Source organism: Tachyglossus aculeatus, chromosome 4 (genome assembly GCF_015852505.1).
Source record: "Tachyglossus aculeatus isolate mTacAcu1 chromosome 4, mTacAcu1.pri, whole genome shotgun sequence".
In the NCBI taxonomy this organism is placed as follows: domain Eukaryota; kingdom Metazoa; phylum Chordata; class Mammalia; order Monotremata; family Tachyglossidae; genus Tachyglossus; species Tachyglossus aculeatus.
Genome location: NC_052069.1, coordinates 10,357,054 through 10,379,440, shown reverse-complemented (window position 1 = coordinate 10,379,440; position 22,387 = coordinate 10,357,054). Strand labels below are relative to the sequence as shown.

General features: G+C 43.9%; 1 protein-coding gene across 1 annotated transcript in view; it reads left to right on the top strand.

Annotated features, from left to right (window-relative positions):
• The window catches only part of STK32B (serine/threonine kinase 32B), a 417,658-nt gene that overhangs the window by 350,466 nt on the left and 44,805 nt on the right, over positions 1–22,387 (top strand). Inside the window, exon 6 of the mRNA XM_038745347.1 lies at positions 15,663–15,766. Within this exon, the coding sequence (XP_038601275.1) occupies positions 15,663–15,766 (104 nt within the window). The remainder of the gene's footprint in view (positions 1–15,662; positions 15,767–22,387) is intronic.

Sequence of the window (22,387 nt, the reverse complement as noted above, 5' to 3'; positions counted from 1 at the left end):
TGTGGTAGCAGTTTGGATGGAGAGGAAAGGGCGGAATTTAGTGAGGTTATAAAGGTTAGGCAGACAGGATCCTAACTGCCCCTGTCTTGCAGAAGCTCGCACTGGGGTTGAAGCCTTATAGTGAGGGTGATGTGTTTCGTTTATATTAATGTCTGTCTCCCTCTCTAGACTATAAACTCATTGTGGGCAGGGAGTGTGTCTACCAAGCCTGTTATACTGTACTCTCCAAAGTGCTAATTACAATCCTCTGCACACAGTAAGCACTCAGTAAATAAGATTGATTGATTGATCGAGTTATTAAGCCCCAAGGCCTGAACACCAGCGTCATAAAAAAGGAATCCCCTTGGGTCCCAGACAGACTGAGCCAGGGTTTATTTATGTATATATGTATATGTACATATATATATATATATACACATATCTATATGTATATACATATTCATTATATTAGAATATTATTCATATTATTCATTCATTAATTCGTTCAGTCGTTTTTATTGAGCGCTTGCTGAGCACTTACTGTGTGCAGAGCCCTGTACTAAGCACTTGCAAAGTACAATACAGAAACAAAGAGAGATATTCCCTGCCCACAACGGGCTCACAAGTATATACACTATATGTACATATATACATATGTGTATATGTTATATACTTTATGTATATGTATATATACACATATAATACTATGTGTATATACATATATACTATACTATATATACTATTTATAGTGTTTGTTAAGCACTTATTATTATTATAATTAATAATGATAATTAATAGTAATAAATGTGGTGCCCATTGTTGGGTAGGGACCATCTCCATATGTTGCCCATTTGTACTTCCCAAGCACTTTGTACAGAGCTGTGCAGACAATAAGCATTCAATAAATATGATTGAATGAATGAATGAATGGTTTTCAGTGTAAAGTATGTGCCAGGCACTGTTCTGAGCACTGGGGTCGATACAAGTTAATCAATTTGGACACAGTCCCTGTCCCATATGGGGCTCACAGTCTTAATCCCCATTGTATAGGTGAGGTAACTGAGGAACAGAAAAGTCAAGTGACTTGCCCAAGATCACACAGCAAGTGAATGGCAGAGCCCGGATTAAAACCCAGGTCCTTTTGACTCCCAGGCTCTGGGTCTATCCATTCAGCCAAGCTGCAGGGTCCAAAACTGAGCAGTTTCATTTTTAGAGGGAAAATCAGATTTATAGGGAAACACTATCAAGAGCCAGTGAGGGATCTGTTTTAGAAATAAACACAGCCTTAGCATAAGTCAATATTGAAATAGAGCATTTTAACACCTCTGTCATAGTATTCCAGTAGGAGACGATTTTGAGAAATCACTTCAAGGCAGAGAGCTTCCTCCATATTCATAGGAATTTGTTTTATTCAACTTCATATCTGCATAGATTCTTTATACTATCCTAGTCCTAGCAAGAGGGGAAGTGGTGAGCAATTCCCTGATTCCCATAAAAAATCTGACTTGCTGTCAAAATTTTAGAGCCGATTCTGTAATGCAAGGTAGATTCACCAACCGAATCACGGCACAGATTGCATAGGTGTGTGTCATCTTGACAGAAGGGATATTGGATCTGAGTGAATCATAAAGTGTTTTGGGCAGTTCCCTCCAAACAGGCTTTCATTCCTGTGGCTAACTGAGACATGCTTCTCTCTGTGCCTCCATCTTGCCTGTCTCACCCCCGACACCTGGCCTCCATCCTGCCTTTGGCCTGGAACACCCTCCCTCCTAAAATCCGCCGGACAATGACTCTCCCATCCTTCAAAGCCTTATTGAAGGCACATCTCCTCCAAGAGGCCTTCCCAGACTAAGCCCCTCTTTCAATCAATCAGTCAATCAATCGTATTTATTGAGCGCTTACTATGTGCAGAGCACTGTACTAAGCGCTTGGGAAGTACAAATTGGCATCACATAGAGACAGTCCCTACCCAACAGTGGGCTCACAGTCTAAAAGGGGGAGACAGAGAACAGAACCAAACATACCAACAAAATAAAATAAGTAGGATAGAAATGTACGAGTAAAATAAATAAATAAATAAATAAGTAAACAGAGTAATAAATATGTACAACCATATATACATATATACATACATACATACATATACATATACATATATATCTTCCCTTTTCTCCCACTCCCTTCTGCTTCACCCTGACTTGCTCCCTTTTTTCTTCTCCCATCCCAGCCCCACTGCACTTATGTACATACCTGTAATTTATTTATTGGTACAGATGTGTCTCCCCTACTCTAAACTCTAAGCCCGTTGTGGGCAGGGAATGTGTCTTGTTTATTGCTGCATTGTACTTTCCCAAGCACTTAGTACAGTGCTCTGTACACAGTAAACACTCAATAAATATGACTGACTGAATGAATACATCAGGCACAGTCCCTGATCTATGTGGGACTCAGAATCTAAGATGATGGGGCATCAGTATAGTTTTATTGTAGTCTCCCAAGTGCTTAGTGCAGTGCTCTGCACAGAGTAAGTGCTCAAAAAATATGGTTGACTGATTGACCGACTGGCAGTATTTAACAGTATTTAATTCCCACTTTACAGATGAGGGGCACAATTAAGTCTATGGTCACCTAACAGGAAAGTGGCAGAGCCGGGAAGAGAACCTCTCTACCTCTATCTCCTTTAAGAAAAAATAGTATTTGTTAAGTGCTTACTATGTGTCAAGCAGTATTCTAAGCACTGGGGTAGATATAAGTTAATTGGGTCAGACACAGTCCCTCTCTCACTAGGGGCTCACAGCCTAAGTAGGAGGAAGAACAGGTATTGAATCCCCATTTTATAGTTGAGGAAACTGAGGCCCAGAGAAGTGAAGTGACTTGCCCAAGGTCAAACGTCAGGCAAATGGCAGAGCTGGGATTAGAACCCAGGTCATCTGACTCCCAGGACAGTGCTCTTTCCTCTATGCCACGCTACTTACTGGGCACCAAGCTGTGTGCTGAAAGCTTGGAGAGTATGTTATGATTGAATTGGTAGATATGATCACTGCCCTAAAGAAGCTTACAATCTAGTGGGAAGACAGACATTGAAATAAATTACAAATAGGAGAAACAGCAGAGTACACTAATAATAATAATAATAATAATAATAATAATAATAATAATGGCATTTGTTAAGCATTTACTCTGGACCAGGCATTGTACTAAGCGGTAACAAGCAATTGGGTTAGTCACAGTCCCTGTTCCACATGGGGCTCAAAGACTCAATCCCCATTTTACAGATGAGGTAACTGAGGCACAGAGAGTGAAGTGACTTTCCCAAGGTCACACATCAGACAAGTGGCAGAGCTGGAATTAGAACTTATGACTTTGACTCCCAAGCCCGTGCTCTATCCACAACACCATCTGTACTTAAGTGCCTTGTTGGGAAGAGGGCTTGAGTCATGACGTTGAAATAAATTACAAATAGGGGAAGAGACAGAGTAAAAGGATCTGTGCCTAAGTGTTTTCTGGGGGAGGGGGTTTGAGTGGAAAAGTACTTAAGAGGTTCACACAAGTGCATCGGTGCTGCAGAAGGAGTGTGAGTAGAGAAGCAGCGTGGCTCAGTGGAAAGAGTCCGGGCTTTGGAATCAGAGGTCATGGGTTCAAATCCCGGCTCTGCCAATTGTCAGCTGGGTGACTTTGGGCAAGTCATTTAACTTCTCTGGGCCTCAGTTACCTCATCTGTAAAATGGGGATTAAGACTGTGAGCCCCCTGTGGGATAACCTGATTGCCTGCAACCTCCCCAGCACTTAGAACAGTGTTTTCCACATCTTATTATTAGGGTGTGAAAAGGAGAGATTAGTCAGGGAAAACTTCTTGGCGGAAATGTAATTTTAGTAGGGCTTAGAAAGCGGAGAGAATGGTGGTCTGACAATATGAAGTGGGAGGGAGGGTGTGAGATATTCACAGTCATATTTACCAAGCATTTACTGCATGCAGAGGATTGTACAAAGTGCTAGGGAAAGTATAATACAACAGTAAGTAGTGACATTCCCTGCCCACAATGAGCTTACAGGCTAGGGGTGGGGATACATATCAATATAAATAAATAAAATTACAGACATATTCATAAGTTCTGTGGGGCTGAGAGTCAGAGGGGAGTAAAGGGACCAAGTCAAGGAGAAGGGAGTGGGAGATGAGGAAAAGTGGGGTTTACTGTGGGAAGGCCTCTTGAAGGAGATAAGCCTTCAGTGAGGCTTTCGGGGAGTAACTGTTGGTAGGATTTGAGAATGGTGGGTGTTCAGGCCTGAGGTAGGATGTGGGCCAGGGGTCAGCGGCGAGACAGTCGTGATGGAGGCACAGTGAGAAGGTTAGCATTAGAGTGAAGTGTGCGTGCTGGGTTGTAGAAGGAGAGAAGTGAGGTGAAGTAGGAGGAGGGGAGGTGATGGGCTGCTTCAAAGCCAATGGTGTGGAGTTTTGGGGTCAATGATTACAGACTGTGAGCCCGTTGTTGGGTAGAGACCATCTCTATATTTTGCCAACTTGTACTTCCCAAGCGCTTAGTACAGTGTTCTGCACACAGTAAGCGCTCAATAAATATGATTGAATGAATGAATGATGAAAGAGGCAAGATGGTGGCACAGTGAGAATGAGCAAAGTTTGCAGGCTGGGTTATAATGGGGAAGGGTTGAGCATAGGTAGAAGAGAGAGTAGTAGTGGAGCGAAAAAAATTGGAATTCCCTCTTTCCTTTCTGGAAAAATGTGAATAGATTGTAGTCAATTTTGAGAGTGTCACAGATACAGAAAAAAAGTATAAATCGATTCCCTTAAAATGACATAGCTATTTTTTTCCACATTTCCGTCTCTTCTTGGGCTGCATTTCCCCAAATTAAGCCAACTCCAATTGACAACTGAAGACATATTCAGTCTCAGCCTGCCCTGAGGGCTCATGAACCATGGTGATCGTTTTGACCACAGAGGGATGGAATTCCTTCTGTAAATGAATTTGTTAGAAGTGATAGACATTTCATAAAAAGTTCTTGGAATTAGACACCTGCATTAAAATAATTATGATTGCCGCTGACTAATGAACAGAGCTTAAGGTAACTGGGAGCAAGTTATCTCTAATAATATTTGGGGATGCTATAGGGACAGAAGCAGAGAAAAGTATTTTGAAGTAATTTAATGTTCAATTTAAGATATTATCTGTTCTCCAAATGCAACTGTTGCAATGATATTGTCTTCTTTCAGTTCTTCCTTGCATAGTTAAGGGAACAGGAGAGAATATTTTAAATTGCACAGAGACCATGCAAGACCACTTGCCAGCCATATTAATGATGGTGTATTTGTTAAGCACTTACTATGTGCAAAGCACTGTTCTACGTACTGGGGGATACAAGGAGATCAGGTTGTCCCACTTGGGGCTCACAATCTTAATCCCCATTTTACAGATGAGGTAACTGAGGCACAGAGAAGTTAAGAGACTTTCCCAAAGTCACAGCCAATAAGTGGTGGAGCCAGGATTAGAACCCATGACCTCTGACTCCCAAGCCCGTGCTTTTTCCACTGAGCCACACTGCTTCTCAAGCCATATGGCATGAGCCCATACTGCATCACCCTTGCATTTGGATTTGCTCCCTTTATTCATCCATCTCTCAGCCCCACAGCCCTTATGTACATTTCCATAATTATTTATATTAATGTCTGTCTTTCCCTGTAGCTCATCATGGGCAGGGAACGTGTCTACAAATTCTGTCATATTGTATTCTCCAAGTGTTTTGTGCAGTGCTTTGCATGCAATAAGCATTTAGTAAATCTGATAGATGATTTGATTGAGGTAAGAGCATCACCAAATAACCATTTGTCCTCCTTGTGTGCCCTTGGATGGCCTGAGAGTCTACATAACAGTGGTTATCCCGAACAAATCAGTCCTCCCATTCTCCACACTTTTCCTGCCTGGGCTGGAGAATGTCTGGAATCTACCCAGGATGACAGCAGCAGCGTGAGGGATGGAGATGGGAAGAGTGGAGGATCCTGCCCTCTGAACTGAATTCTGAATTCACTTGAATTGAATTTGCAGAATTCCAGAATGTAGGCGGAATATAACTTCAAAACCAGACACAAGTAGACAATAAGAGCAGATTGTGCCCCCAAACTTTACACTAATAACAGCGATAATAATAATAATAATAATGGTACTTTTTAAGCACCTGTTGTGTGCCAAGCATTGTACCAAATGCTGTGCTAGTACAAGATAATAGGGTCTGACGCAGTCTGTGTCCTACATGGCGCTCACAGTACAAGTTGGAGGAAGAAGAGATGTTGAATCCCCATTGTACCGATGAGGAAACTGAGGCCCAGCTTTGTACAAGGGAAACGCTCCGTCTCCCAGGCTTGTGCTCTGTCTATCCACTACGCAACACTGCTTCTCTTTAAAAAAAAATGAACTCTTCTAAAAACAGGCTAATCTCATGAAATCATGTCCAATGAGATTACAATTGGTCTGAAGTCGCAAGACACAGAGGAGAGTGTCATGGCTGGAAGGGTAGAGCTGGGGGTTCATAAATCCTACAGATATGTCCCCTGAATTGGTACTTTTTAAATGATATTTTTTTTTTTGTTTGGGGGGGTTACTTTTTTTAATGGAATTTGTTAAGCGCTTATTATGTAAGAGACACTGTACTAAGTACTAGGATAGGTACAAGCTTATCAAATCGGACAGTCCATTTCCCAGATGGGGCTCACAGTCTTAATCTCCATTTTACTGATGAGGTAACTGAGTCGCAGAGAGGTGAAGTGGCTGCCAAGGGTCACACAGCAGAAGTGGCGGAGCCAAAATTAGAACCCAGGACCTCTGACACCCAGGTCTATGCTCTATCTACTAAGCCATGCTGCTATTCTAATTGGTGCCTGAGGATTAAATTAGCTCCTTACCACATCTCATCACCCAGGCTCTAACTAGATCTGTCCTCACTAGTTTTAACTCTTATCTACCTATCAATCAATGATATTTATTGATAATCTACTGTTCACTGTTCATAGCTTTTGGGAGAATGCATAAGAAGTACAATGCACCCACCTGCCCTCATGAGACTTGCAATTTATTGCAAGAAATGTACCCTCTAGACTGTAAGCTCATTGTGGGCAAAAAAATGTATCTTACATTGTTATATTGTATTTTCACGACCGCTTAGTATAGTGCTCTGAACACGGTAAGTGCTTAGTAAATACGATGGACTGACTGACCCCAATTATATATGATTTACCACCTTTTCCATCTATTTGCAAATAGTGGAGCAAACAGAAAAAAAATCCAGTTACCGTCTTCTTACCAAATCCAACAGACTTGGTGTAGAGGATAGAACATGGGACTCGGAGTTAGAAGGTCATGGGTTCTAAGCCTGGCTCCACCACTTGTCTGCTGTGTGGCCTTGGGCAAGTCACTTCTCTTCTCTGTGCCTCAGTTACCTCCTCTGTAAAATGGGGATTGAGACTTTGAGCCCCATATGGGACGGGGACTGCTTCCAACATGATTTGCATGGATCTACCCCAACACTTAGTACAGTGCCTGGCAAACAGTAAACGCTTAACAAATATCATTTTTGAGAAGGAGAATAGCATAGTGGATTTAATCCGTGCCTGGGATCCAGAAGGTCATGGGTTCTAATCCTGGCTCCACCACTTTCATTCATTCATTAGAGAAGCAGCGTGGCTCAGTGGAAAGAGCACGGGTTTGGGAGTCAGGGGTCGTGGGTTCTAATCCCAGCTCCCCCACATGTCTGCTGTGTGACCTTGGGCAATCAATTAACTTCTCTGAGCCTCAGTTATCTCATCTGTCAAATGGGGATTAAGACTGTGAGCCCCACGTGGGACAACCTGATCAGTTGGTATACCCCAGCGCTTAGAACAGTGCTATGCACATAATAAGCACTTAACAAATGCCATCATTACTATTATTTATTATTATTCATTCATTCAGTTGTATTTATGGAGCACTTACTGTGTGTAGAGGACTGTACTAAGCACTTGGGAAAGTAAATACAATAAACAAACACATTCCCCGCCCATTATGAGCTTACAGTCTAGAGGGTGGGAGACAGACAACAATATAAATAAATGAAATAACAGATAGGGACATAAGTACTGTGAGGCTGGGAGGGGGAAGAGCAAAGAGAACAAGTCAGGGTGAAGTAGAAGTGGGAGATGAGGAAAGGTGGGGCTTAGCCTGAGAAGGCTTCTTGGAGGAGATGGGCCTTCAATAAGGCTTTGGAGTGGGGAGAGTCATTTTCTGTCAGATTTGAGGAGGGAGGATATTCTAGGCCAGAGGCAGGAAGTGGGTCTAGGGGTCAGCAACAGGACAGGCTAGATGGAGGAACAACGAGAAGGTTAGCACAAGAGGAATGGAGTCTACAGGCTGGTTTGTAGGAGAAAAGTTAGGTGTGAAAGGAGGGGGCAAGGTGGTGGAAGTTTTTAAAGCCAGTGGTGAGGAGTTTTTGTTTGATGTGGAAGTGGATGGGCAACCACTGGAGTTTTTTGAGGAGGGGGTGACATGTCCTGAACGTTTTTGTAAAAAAAATGATCTGGCGGCAGAGTGAAGTATGGACTGGAGTAGGGAGAGACAGGAGGCTGGGAGGTCAGTGAGGAGGCTGATGCAGTAATCAAGGTGTTATAATGTGTTAGCCATTTGAATGGAAAGGAAAGGGCAGGTTTTAGCGATGTTGTGAAGGTGGATCTGATAAGATTTAGTGATTGATTGAGTACGTGTGTCGGTTGACAGAGAGGAGTCAAGGATAATGCTATGGTTATGGGCTTGTGAGACAGGAAGGATGGTGGTGCCATCTACAGTGATGGGAAAATCAGGGGGAGGACACAGTTTGAGTGGGAAGATAAGGAACTCTGTTTTTGGACATGTTTAGTTTGAAGTGACAGGAGGACATTCAAGCAGAGATGTCCTGAAGGCAGGAGGAGATGGGAGCCTGGAGAGAGGGAGAGAGATCAGGTGAGGAGGTGTAGATTTGGGAATCATCTGTATAGAGGTGGGAGCGAATGAGTGGGGAGGGAGAGAAGAGGGTGTAAATGGAGAATAGAGGGGGACTCAGAACTAAACCTTGAGGGACCCTCACACACACGGAGCTAGGAGATGGGAAACCGCGGAGGAGCCCATGAAGGGCAGAGTCGATAAAGTCAAGGTTGGATAATGTCTCCAGGAGAAGGGGGCAGTCCACAGTGTCTAAGGCAGCTGAGAAGTTGAGGAGGATCAGGATGGAGTTGAGGCCATTGGATCTGGCAGGAAGGTGATCATTGGTGAACTTTGAGAGGGTGGTTTCTGTGAAGTGAAGGGGATAGAAGCCAGATTGGAGCAGGTCAAGGAGACAATTGGAGGAGAGAAATTTGAGACAGCAAGTGTAGATGACTCGCTCAAGGAGTTTGGAGAGGAATGGTAGGAGGGAGATGGAGCAATCACTGGAAGGTGCCGTAAGAACAAGGGAGGATTTTTTCTGGATAGGGAAGCTATGGTCATGTTTGAAAGGAATGGGGAAGAAGCAATTGGAGAATGAACCGTTGAAGATGGCTGTTAGGGAGGGAAGAAAGGAGGGGGCGACAGTTTTGATAAGGTGCAAAGGAATGGAGCCAGACTGCTGCGAAAGATGGTAGAGTTGAAGAGGGGACCGAAAGGGGGAGGGGCTGAGGAAGGGCAGAGGCGATTTTAGGGAGCTCACACCTGATGGTGTCAATTTTCTTAATAAAGTAGGTGGCCAGCTCACTGGGAGCAAGGGATGATGGAGGCGGGGTCGGGGGGAACACAAGAGAGTGGAAAGAGAACGGGCTTGGGAGTCAGAGGTCATGGGTTCTAATCCCGGCTCTGTCACTTGTCAGCTCTGTGACTTTGGGCAAGTCATTTAACATCTCTGTGCCTCAGTTACCTCATCTGAAAAATGGGGATTAAGACTGTGAGCCCCACGAGAGACCACCTGATTACCTTGTATCCCCCCAGCACTTAGAACAGTGCTTGACACATAGTAAGCGCATAACAAATACCATTATTATTATAATGTTATTAAATCACAAATCGTACCACATAAGGACTCGCATTCTATTTCATCTCTATTTCAGAAATGACTAGGGCCCAGAGAGGTTTAATGCCTTTTCCAAGATCACATCAAGGCAAGAGCTGGGGTGTTTTTGTGAATTAACTAGGAAAGGCTAGGAGTCAGAGGACCCAACTTCTAATACTGGTTCTGCCTCTTGCCTGCTGTGTGATCTTGGACAAGTCACTTCCCTACTCTGGACCTCAGTTCCCTCATCTTTAAAATGGGGATTCATTACCCATCCTTCCTCCTACATATAGCATGTGAGCCCCATGTGGGGATAGGGTCGATGTCAAATCTGATTGTCTTGTATCTACCCCAGCACCTAGTATTTCATTCATTCAATCGTATTTATTGAGTGCTTACTGCATGCAGAGCACTGTACTAAGTACTTGGGAAGTACAAGTTGGCAACATATAGAGATGGTAAACTGCTTTGCACATATGAAGCACTTACAAATGACACTATTGTTATTATTGTCGGTATTATAATTATCATCATTATCATTATTATTATTATTAAGGACACCTGAAGGAGGTGAACCGTGATGATGGCCAGAGTTGTGACTGGCAGATTCTGATGGGGGAGTGAGGATGGGGAAGTAGCATGGTCTAGTGGATAGAGCCCGGGCCTGATAGGCAGAAGGTCCTGGGTTCCAATCCCAGCTCCGCCACTTGTCTGCTGTGTGACCTTGGGCAAGTCACTTCACTTCTCTGGGCCTCAGTTGCCTCATCTGTAAAATGGTGATTAAGACTGTGAGCTCCATGTGGGACAGGGACTGTGTCCTACCTGATTACCTTGTATCTACCCCAGTGCTTAGAACAGTGCTTGACACATAGTAAGCGCTTAACAAATGCCATCATCATATCCATGATCATCATTTGTGATGGCAAGATGGGAACATTACAACCACAAACTAAATATCTGCAGTCTTCTCTTTTCTTTCATCCGTTTGTTTTGACCATTTTCCAACTTTCGGTTTTCATCTCATTTCCCCCAGCTCAGTTTCCATATCGAGGAAATCAATTCCGTCACCTTTTCAGCATCTTCTTGAAACTTCATTTGCATGAGCCTAGCAAATTTTTGTCAATCAATCAGGGGTATGCATTGAATGCTTACTGTGTGCCAAGCCTTCTGTTCATGAGCTTCAGATATGAAAATTTCAATCAGCTTCTGGGGCAGGAAAGTTTAAGGAACGCTCAATAACCTTATAGCTCACTCGTGCTTTGAAGCTGATTACCGGGTAGAGATGTGAGTTGCCCAGAGACAACGGGAAGAGAGTAATAGGATTCTGTCATTCAGCTGATGGCAAGTGTCTCACCTCAGTGCTGAGCCTTGAAGCCAGGACCTTCATTTTGTCTCGTCTTATGCTGTCGAGTCATCTCCGACCCAGAGTGATGCCATGGACACATAATAATAATGATGGTGTTGGTTAGATGCTTACTATGTGCCAAGCACTGTTCTAAGCACTGGGGGTAGATACAGTGTAATCAGGTTGTCCCATATGGGTCTCACAGGCTTAATCTCAATTTTACAGATGGGGTCACTGAGGCACAAAGTTAAGTGACTTGCCCAAGGTCACACCATAGACAAATGGGAAAGCCAGGATTATCATCATTATCATCAATCGTATTTATTGAGCGCTTACTATGTGCAGAGCACAGTACTAAGCGCTTGGGAAGTACAAATTGGCAACAAATAGAGACAGTCCCTACCCGACAGTGGGCTCACAGTCTAAAAGGGGGAGACAGAGAACAAAACCAAACATACAAACAAAATAAAATAAATAGAATAGATATGTACAAGGAAAATAAATAAATAGAGTAAAAAATATGTACAAACATATATACATATATACAGGTGCTGTAGGGAAGGGAAGGAGGTAAAATGGGGGGGATGGAGAGGGGGACGAGGGGGGAGAGGAAGGAAGGGGCTCAGTCTGGGAAGGCCTCCTGGAGGAGGTGAGCTCTCAGTAGGGCCTTGAAGGGAGGAAGAGAGCTAGCTTGGCGGATGGGCAGAGGGAGGGCATTCCAGGCCCGGGGGATGACGTGGGCCGGGGGTCGATGGCGGGACAGGCGAGAGCGAGGTACGGTGAGGAGATCAGCGGTGGAGGAGTGGAGGGTGCGGACTGGGCTGTAGAAGGAGAGAAGGGAGGTGAGGTAGGAGGGGGCGAGGTGATGGACAGCCTTGAAGCCCAGGGTGAGGAGTTTCTGCCTGATGCGCAGATTGATTGGTAGCCACTGGAGATTTTTGAGGAGGGGAGTGATATGCCCAGAGCGTTTCTGGACAAAGATAATCCGGGCAGCAGCATGAAGTATGGATTGAAATGGAGAGAGACACGAGGATGGGAGATCAGAGAGAATTAGATTAGAATCCATGTCCTCTGACTCCCAAGCCTGTTCTCTTTCCACTAAGCCACACTGCTTCCCACACCTGTCCCAGAACACGCCATCTCCATCTGCAATCGTTCTGGTAGGGAATCCATAGAGATTTATCGGTAAAAATCCGGAAGTGGTTGACCATTGCCTCTTTCTGCATAGTCAACTTGAGTCTCTGCCCTCGACTGTCTCCCATGCTGCTGCTGCCCAGAATGGGTGAGTTTTGACTTGTAGCCGATGGCCTGCCACTCGTTAGCCACTGGCCAAGCTAGGAATGGAGTGGGTAGGCCTCTGCTTCACTCTCCCTCCTGTAGCTGAGACTGGTAGAGGAATGGAAACTCTCCAGGTGCCACCCTGAGAGGGGAAGTCCCTCATAGCCTACAACAAAAGCTTTTGAAACTGAGCATTTGAATGGTCCTTGGCTTAGAGGAAAGAGCCCGGGCTAGCAAATCAGAGGACGTGATTTCTAATCCCAACTCTGCCACTCGTCTGCGAGGCTTGCAAGTCAGAGGATATGGGTTCTAATCCCACTTGTCTGCTATGTGACTTTGGGCAAGCCATTTAACTTCACTGTACCTCAGTTCCCTCATCTGCAAAATGGGGATGAAGGCTGTGTGCCCCACGTGGGACAACCTGATTACCTTGCATCCACCCCGGAGCTTAGAACAGTGTTTGGCACAAAGTAAGTGCTTAACATATACCATCATTATTAATTGTGACATTGATTAAGCTCTTACTCTGTGTCAAGCACTATTCTAAGCACTGGAGTAGATACAAAGTTAATCAGATCAGGCACAGTCCCTGCCGCACATGGAGCTCACAGTCTTCTTCATTTCTCTGGGCCTCAGTTTTCTCATCTGCAAAATGGGGATTCAAAACCTTCATTTATTATTATTATTATTAATAATAATAATAATGGTATTTGTTAAGTGTTTACTACATGCTGTTCTAAGCTCTGGGGGTATACAAGGTGGTCAGGTTGTCCCACATGGGGCTCACAATCTTAATCCCCATTTTACAGATGAGGCAACTGAGGCAAAGAGAAGTTAAGTGACTTGTCCAAAGTCACACAGCCGACAAATGACAGAGCCAGTGTTAGAACCATGACCTCTGACTCCCAAGTCCAGGCTCTTTCCGCTGAGCCACGCTGCTCCCCCTCATGTGGGACCTGATTATCTTGTATCTACCACAGTGCTTGGCACAAAGTAAGAACTTAACAAATACGCTGCTATTATTATTATTATTCATTCATTCAATCAATTTAATTTATTGAGCACTTACTGTGGGCTATTATTATTATCTATATAGGAGAAAGAACAGGTATTGAATCCCTATTTTATTGTTGAGGAAAACTGAGGGACAGAAAAATTAAAGTGTCTTGCCCCAAGTCATTCATTCATTATTTATTGAGCACTTACTATGTGTAGAGCACTGTACTAAGAGCTTGGGAAGTGCAAATCGGCAGCATATAGAGACAATCCCTACCCAACAATGGGCTCACAAAGCAGGCAAGTGGCAGAGGCCAGATTAGAACCCAGGTCCTCTGATTCCCAGGATCATCATTAATAAATACGGCCGATTGAGTGAGCGAATGGATTCGTGACAATTGGTCCATGGAACATTATTACAGGAAGATGTTAGGGATGTTCCCTAACCTTAAAGATGGATGCAAAATGGGCAATTCTCTCAGTGTCATCTCAAGAACACTGTTTCTTTGTTGCCACTGTCAGATTTTGACTCATTGAGTTGGAGAGTTTGACCCGGTAGGGACATTGTGAGGGGAAATGAACATGAGTCAGAAAGTCCTGGGCTCTAGTCCCGGGTCCTCCTCTTGTCTGCTGTGTGACCTTGGACAAGTCACTTAGCTTCCCTGTGCCTCAGTGACCTCATCTGTAAAAAGGGGATTAAGACTGTGAGCCCCATGTGGGACAGGGATTCTGTCCAATTTGATTTGTTGGTATCAACCCGAACACTTAGTACAGTGCTTCGCACAAAGTGCTTAACAAATACCACAAAAAAATGGTTACACTTTAAATAGGGATTGGTCACTACTACATAGGATCATGGGAAAACAAAGCTGGGCCAGATGGTCACCATTCCCCCAACTTCAGCTCTCTGCCAACAAACTATAAAATAATAAAATATCCTCTTAACGTTGCACATACCAGCTCGTTACTTATCTCAGCCCTATGATAGAGGGCCAGAATTCAATTATTCAGGCAAAGGTGATGGGAAATCTTTGATTTGTAGCTACAAAAACCACTTAGGATTCATTATTCATCCTGCCCCACATCACACAATGCTGAGTTAAGCATGGAGACTCTCACAAGCCTTCAAGAGAAATCCAAGCCTAAAGCGAGATGAGGAAATTGAGAATTTGGCTCTCAAATAGACAGGAAGTAAATGTCCCTATGACACTCTATCGATCAATTAATCATTTAGTTTGAATGTCTACTGTGTGCTACTATGTCTTCATTGTGCTAAGTGCTTGGGAGAGTACAAGACTTTGTAGACATGTCCCTCCTCTCAAGGAGTTTTTTAGTCTAGGAGAGGAGACTAAAATGAAGAAAAATCATAACTAAGGGGAATCAATCAATCAATCAGTGGTTTTTATTGAGTGTTTACCATATGTAAAGTGTTGTACTAAGTGCTTGAGAGTGTACAACAGAGTTAGCAGACACCTACCCTGCCCACGACGAATTTAAGGTCTAGAAGGGGGAAAGCAATTAAGAATCAAGATAGAGAGAGGTGCTCATTGTGGGAATGGGTATCTAAGTGCTTAGGTGGTGTACAAGTGGAGTGGAGTTAGGCGGGATATAACAGGTAGATTAGAAATTAGTAATTAGAGAGCAGCACGGCCAAGTGGAAAGAGCACGGGCCTGGGAATCAGAGGAACTGCTTTCTAATCCCGGCTCCGCCGCTTGTCTGTTGGGTGACCTTTGGCAAGTCGCTTAGTTTCTCTGTGCCTCAGTTCCTTCATCTGTAAAATGGGGATTAAGACCGTGAGCCCCATGTGGGATAATAATTGTGGGCAGCCGGATTAACTGGTATCACCCTGGCACTTAGTAATGTGCCTGGCACATAGGAAGTGCTTAACAAATGCCATTTGAAAAAAAAATAATCAGAGAAGGCCTCCTGGGGGAGGTGTGATTTCACTTAGGGCAGAAGACAAGCGTGGGGCTTATGTATTCTTTGACAAGCAGACACCCGGAAACGTTCTTTCCACTCTGATTTCCTCAGCCCCAGAGGTGTTCCAGGTGTTTCTGGACGGAGGCCCAGGCTACTCGTTCCCCGTCGATTGGTGGTCCTTGGGAATCACAGCCTATGAATTGCTCCGTGGCTGGGTAAGAAATATCCACTGAATGGAACAAATTCACGGCCTCACCATTTGTTGATATCATATATGAACTGAATTGCTGATGTCTTCTTAATATTTGATATTCACCCCACCCCCAGACCCTCCACACTCACATATATACTCTTATATTTTCCCATTTCCCCCATCCGCAATGTACTTATTTCAGTGACTGTCTCCACCTAATAATAATGGTGATATTTGTTAGGCACTGTACTAAGCACTGTAGTAGATACAAGATATTCAGGTTGGCTCAGTGGAAAGAGCACGGGCCTTGGAATCAGAGGTCATGGGTTCGAACCCCGGCTCCACCACGTGTCTGCTGTGTGACCTTGGGCAAGTCACTTAACTTCTCGGAGCCTCAGTTACCTCATCTGTAAAATGGGGATGAAGCCTGTGAGCCCCATGTGGGACAACCTGATCACCTTGTATCCCCCCAGCGCTTAGAACAGTGCTTTGCACATAGTCTCTTAGACTGTGAGCTCACTGTTGGGTAGGGACTGTCTCTATATGTTGCCAATTTGTACTTCCCAAGCGCTTAGTACAGTGCTCTGCACATAGTAAGCGCTCAATAAATACGATTGATGATAGTAAGTGCTTAAGTGCCATCATTATTATTATTATTACAAGATAGCCAGTATGGTGCCTGGCACATAGTAAGTGCTTAACAAGTATGCCAATCATAATTATTAATAATATTATTATTATTAGGTTGGACATAGCCTCTGTCACATGAGGTTCAAAGCCTAATCCACCTCTAGATTGTAAGTGCCTTATTGAGCACTTACTTTGTGTAAAACACTGTACTATGCTTGGGAGAGTACAATATAACATCAAACACATTCCCTGCCCACAACAAGTTCACAGTCTAGAGGGGGAATTCATTATTAACAATGAATAATGGTATTTAATAAGAATGGTATTATTAAGTGCTTAATAATAGAAGCAGCATGGCTCAGTGGAAAGAGCACGGGCTTGGCAGTCAGAGGTCATGGGTTCAAATCCCCACTCCGCCAATTGTCAGCTGGGTGACTTTGGGCAAGTCACTTAACTTCTCTGAGCCTCAGTTACCTCTTCTGTAAAATGGGGATGAAGACTGTGAGCCCTCCGTGGGACAACCTGATCACCTTGTATCCTCCCCAGTGCTTAGAACAGTGCTTAGCATTTAATAAATGTCATCATTAAGTGCCAAGCACTGTTTTAACCACTGGAATAAAGTGGAAGTTCATCAGGTTAGACCCCATCCCTATTCTGCATGGGGCTCACAATCTAAGCAGCATGGCTTGGTGACAAGAGCACAGAATTGGGAGTCAGAGGACATGGGTTCTAATCTCGGCCCCACCACTTATCAGCTGTGTGACTTTGGGCAAGTCACTTCACTTCTCTGTGCCTCAGTTACATCATCTGTACAATGGGGATTAAGACTGTGAGCCCCATGTGGGACAACCTAAATACCTTGTATATTCCCCAGCGCTTAGAACAGCACTTGGCATATAGTAAGCACTTAACAAATACCATCATTATTATCATTATTATTATTATTATTGTTAAGTAGGAGGGAGAACAACCCCCATTTTACAAATGGGGTAACTGAGGCACAGAGAAGTGAAGTGACTTGCCCAAGATCACACGGCAGATATGTGGCAGGGCCAGGATCAGAACCCAGGTGGCTCAGTGGAAAGAGCATGGGCTTTGGAGTCAGAGGTCATGGGTTCAAACCCCAGCTCCGCCAATTGTCAGCTAGGTGACTTTGGGCAAGTCACTTCACTTTTCTGGGCCTCAGTTACCTCACCTGTGAAATGGGGATTAAGACTGTGAGCCCCCTGAGGGACAACCTGATCACCTTGTAACCTCCCCAGCGCTTAGAACAGTGCTTTACACATAGTAAGCGCTTAATAAATGCCATTATTGTTATTATTATTATCATTATTGACTCCCAAGCCTGTGCTCTTTCCACTAGGCCATCCTGTTTGTTTCTCACTCTCCCTTTGGTCAAGGATCATTTCTTGAGAAACAGCGTGGGTCAGTGGAAAGAGCACAGGCTTTGGAGTCAGTGGTCATGGGTTCCAATCCCAGCTCCGCCAATTGTCAGTTGTGTGACTTTGGGCAAGTCACTTAACTTCTCTGTGCCCCAGTTCCCTCATCTGTAAAATGGGGATTAAGACTGTGAGCCCCCTGTGGGACAACCTGATCACCTTGTAACCTCCCCAGCGCTTAGAACAGTGCTTTGCATGTAGTAAGTGCTTAATAAATGCTATTATTATTATTATTATTATTATTATTATTATTATTATTATTATTGACTCCCAGGCCTGTGCTCTTTCCACTAGGCCATCCTGCTTGTTTCTCACTCTCTTTTTGGTCAAGGATCATGTCTTCCAACTGCATTATAGTATACCCTACCGAGAGCTGAGTAGGGTGCTCTGTAATAGTAATCGCTCAATAAATGCCATGATTGATTAATTGGTAATGTCAGTAGTGCCTTGCACCATGGATTTTCCCAGAGCTGATCATGGATAGGGGTCATCTTTCCATTACAGCTCTGATATAAAGCAAATTAGATGACAACAGGAGCAGGAGACTGAAAAATGGTATTTATTGAGCCTCTAATGAGAGCAACGCACTGTACAAAGTGCTTGGAAATAAACCACAGAAGCACAGGACATCGTGATCAATCCACAATATCTATTTAACACCTACTGTGCATAGAGTTCTGTATTAGGTACTTGGGAGAGCAGAATACAGAAGAGTAGGTATAGGCAAGCCCTGCCCACAAGGAGCTTACACACTAATGGGGAAGGGAAGATGAAAATGTTTGCATGGTGTTTGGAGAAAAAAGAGAAAACATTAATTCAGAAATTTTCTAAGAGGAACAGAATTCATTTCAAAAGAGAGAGTTTTATGGTATTTTTTGCTCCACTGCTCGGTACTCCCAGATAAGTGATGTAATATTAATAATAATAACAATAATGGCATTTATTAAGCACTTACTATGTGCAAAGCACTGTTCTAAGCACTGAGAAGGTTACAAGGTGATCAGGTTGTTCCATGGGGGGCTTACACTCCTCATCCCCATTTTACAGATGAGGTAAGTGAGGCTCAGAGAAGTTAAGTGATTTGCCCAAAGTCACACAGCCGACAATTGGCAGAGCTGGGATTTGAACCCATGACCTCTGACTCCAAAGCCCGGGCTCTTTCCAATGAGCCATGCTGCTTCTCTACTGTGTGCCTGAGACATAGAGTATTCCATTCTGCTGGCACACTGGATAACTTAACTAATCCTCCTCCCCATCCCCCCCCCCCCCCGCCCTACCTCCTTCCCCTCCCCTCAGCACCTGTATATATATTTGTACAGATTTATTACTCTATTTATTTTACTTGTACACATTTACTATTTATTTTGTTAATGATGTGCATATAGCTTTAATTATATTTGTTCTGATGATTTTGACACCAGTTTACATGTTTTGTTTTGTTGTCTGTCTCCCCCTTCTAGACTGTGAGCCCGCTGTTAGGTAGGGACCATCTCTATATGTTGCCGACTTGTACTTCCCAAGCGCTTCGTGCAGTGCTCTGCACACAGTAAGCGCTCAATAAATACGAGTGAATGAATGAATTAATTAATTAATTTGAATAAGCTAGAAGCCTGATTGAATTTCCTTGTTGCAGACAGAAAGTCTATTTCACATTATTCCAAATTCAGGGGTGAGAATTGTGCATCAGTAAATATATTTTTTTCCTCAGAGACAGAGTGGTCTAGTGGATAGAGCCCGGACCCCAGAGTCAGAAGGACCTGGGTTCTAATCATAGCTCCTCCTCTTGTCACCTGTGAAACCTTGGAAAAGTCACCTAATTTCTCTGTGCCTCAGTTTTCTCATCTATAAAATGGGGACTAAGACCTTGAGCCCCACGTGGTACACAAACTGCATCCAACCTTGTATCTACCTAAGCGCAGTGCCTGGCTCATTCATTCATTCATTCATTCATTCAATCGTATTTATTGAGCGCTTACTGTGTGCAGAGCACTGTACTAAGCGCTTGGGAAGTACAAGTTGGCAACATATAGAGACAGTCCCTACCCAACAGCAGGCTCACAGTCTAGAAGGGGGAGACTGACAACAAACCAAAACATATTAACAAAATAAAATAAGTAGAATAGTAAATATGTACAAGTAAAATAGAGTAATAAATCTGTACAAACATATATACAGGTGCTGTGGGGAGGGGAAGGAGGTAGGGCGGAGGGATGGGGAGGGGGAGGAGGAGGAGAGGAATGAGGGGGCTCAGTTTGGGAAGGCCTCCTGGAGGAGGTGAGTTCTCAGTAGGGCTTTGAAGTAAGCGCTTAACAAATTCCATAAAAAAAGAACAAAAGCAATTTCAGGGCAGTTGCTGTGCGTGTCTGCGGTTTAATGTTTTATTCTCTTAAAGGGTGTTGTCTCAGAGGCCATAGAAGATTATGTCAGACTTGATTTGCTTGTATCCACCCCAATGCCTAGTACAGTGCTTCAACAAATTCCATCATTATTATATGTATTTTTCCAAATTCCTTTGACCCGATCATTTGGAGCCACTTAAACCAGCTTTTTGTGCAGTCTAAAAACTGGGGATGAAAGGGAGCAATTGAGATGTGTCGGCATCCTTAGAATTTGATGATCTTGTCCTGATTTGACCATTATAATTAAGAATAATTTGTCGTATTTGTTAATCAATCAATCAATCAACTTTATTGAGCGCTTACTATGTGCAGAGCACTGCACTAAGCTCTGGGGTGTATACAAGCAAATCGGGTTGGTCACAGTCCCTGTCCCACATTTAATTTTTAGTCACAGACTAAATTATTTGCCTTCCATCATCATCATCAATCGTATTTATTGAGTGCTTACTATGTGCAGAGCACTGTACTAAGCGCTTGGGAAGTACAAATTGGCAACATATTGAGACAGTCCCTACCCAGCAGTGGGCTCACAGTCTAAAAGGGGGAGACAGAGAACAAAACCAAACATACTAACAAAATAAAATAAATAGAATAGATATGTACAAGTAAAATAAATAAATAAATAAATAGAGTAATAAATATGTACAAACATATATACACATGTACAGGTGCTGTGGGGAAGGGAAGGAGGTAAGATGGGGGGATGGAGAGGGGGATGAGGGAGAGAGGAGGGAAGGGGCTCAGTCTGGGAAGGCCTCCTGGAGGAGGTGAGCTCTCAGTAGGGCCTTGAAGGGAGGAAGAGAGCTAGCTTGGCGGAGGGGCAGAGGGAGGCCATTCCAGGCCCGGGGGATGATGTGGGCCGGGGGTCGATGCCGGGACAGGCGAGAACGAGGTACGGTGAAGAGATTAGCGGCAGAGGAGCGGAGGATGCGGGCTGGGCTGGAGAAGGAGAGAAGGGAGGGGAGGTAGGAGGGGGCGAGGGGATGGATGGACAGCCTTGAAGCCCAGGGTGAGGAGTTTCTGCCTGATGCACAGATTGATTGGTAGCCACTGGAGATTTTTGAGGAGGGGAGTAATATGCCCAGAGCGTTTCTGGACAAAGATAATCCGGGCAGCAGCATGAAGTATGGATTGAAGTGGAGAGAGACACGAGGATGGGAGATCAGAGAGAAGGCTGATGCAGTAGTCCAGACGGGATAGGATGAGAGCTTGAACGAGCAGGGTAGCGGTATGGATGGAGAGGAAAGGGCGGATCTTGGCAATGTTGTGGAGCTGAGACCGGCAGGTTTTGGTGACGGCTTCCAGGAGGGTATGGCTAGGCAAAGAGCATAGCAAAATATGTTTTGACAGCATTTGCTAGTCAATCAATTTATCAATCAATTAATCAGTCAATGAGCACTTGCTGTGTGCAGAGCGATGTCCTAAGACCTTGGGAAAATACAGTATAACCGAGTTGGTAGACAACTTCCCCGCCCACAACGAGCTTACAGTTAAACCTCGGTAATGGATTTTTAAAAAATGGAATTTGCTAATCACTTACTATGTGCTAAACACTGTAATGAGCGCTGGGGTGGATAGAAGAAAATCAAATTGGACAGAGTCCCTATCCGACATGGGGTTTGCAGTCTATGAAAGAGGGAGAATTGGCACAGAGAAGTTAAGTGACTTGTCCAAGAGCACACAGCAAATGAGAAATCCCTTTTTCCCTCCTCCCCATCCTCCCTGTCCTACCTCCTTCCCCTCCCCACAGCACCTGTATATATGTTTGTACAGATTTATCAGTCTATTTATTTTACTTGTACATATTTACTATTATATTATTTTGTTAATGATGTGCATTTAGCTTTAATTCTATCTGTTCTGACGACTTGACACCTGTCCACGTGTTTTGTTTTGTTGTCTGTCTCCCCCTTCTAGACTGTGAGCCCATTGTTGGGTAGGGACCGTCTCTATATGTTGCCAACTTGTACTTCCCAAGCGCTTAGTACAGTGCTCTGCTCACAGTAAGTGCTCAATAAATACGATTGAATGAATGAATGAGTGAATGAATGTATGAAAGCCAGGATTAGAAACCAGGTCTCCCGGCTCCAGTTTCTGCTTTAATTCCTTTCTTTCATTCATTCATTCATTCATTCATTCATTCATTCATTCATTCATTCATTCATTCATTCAATC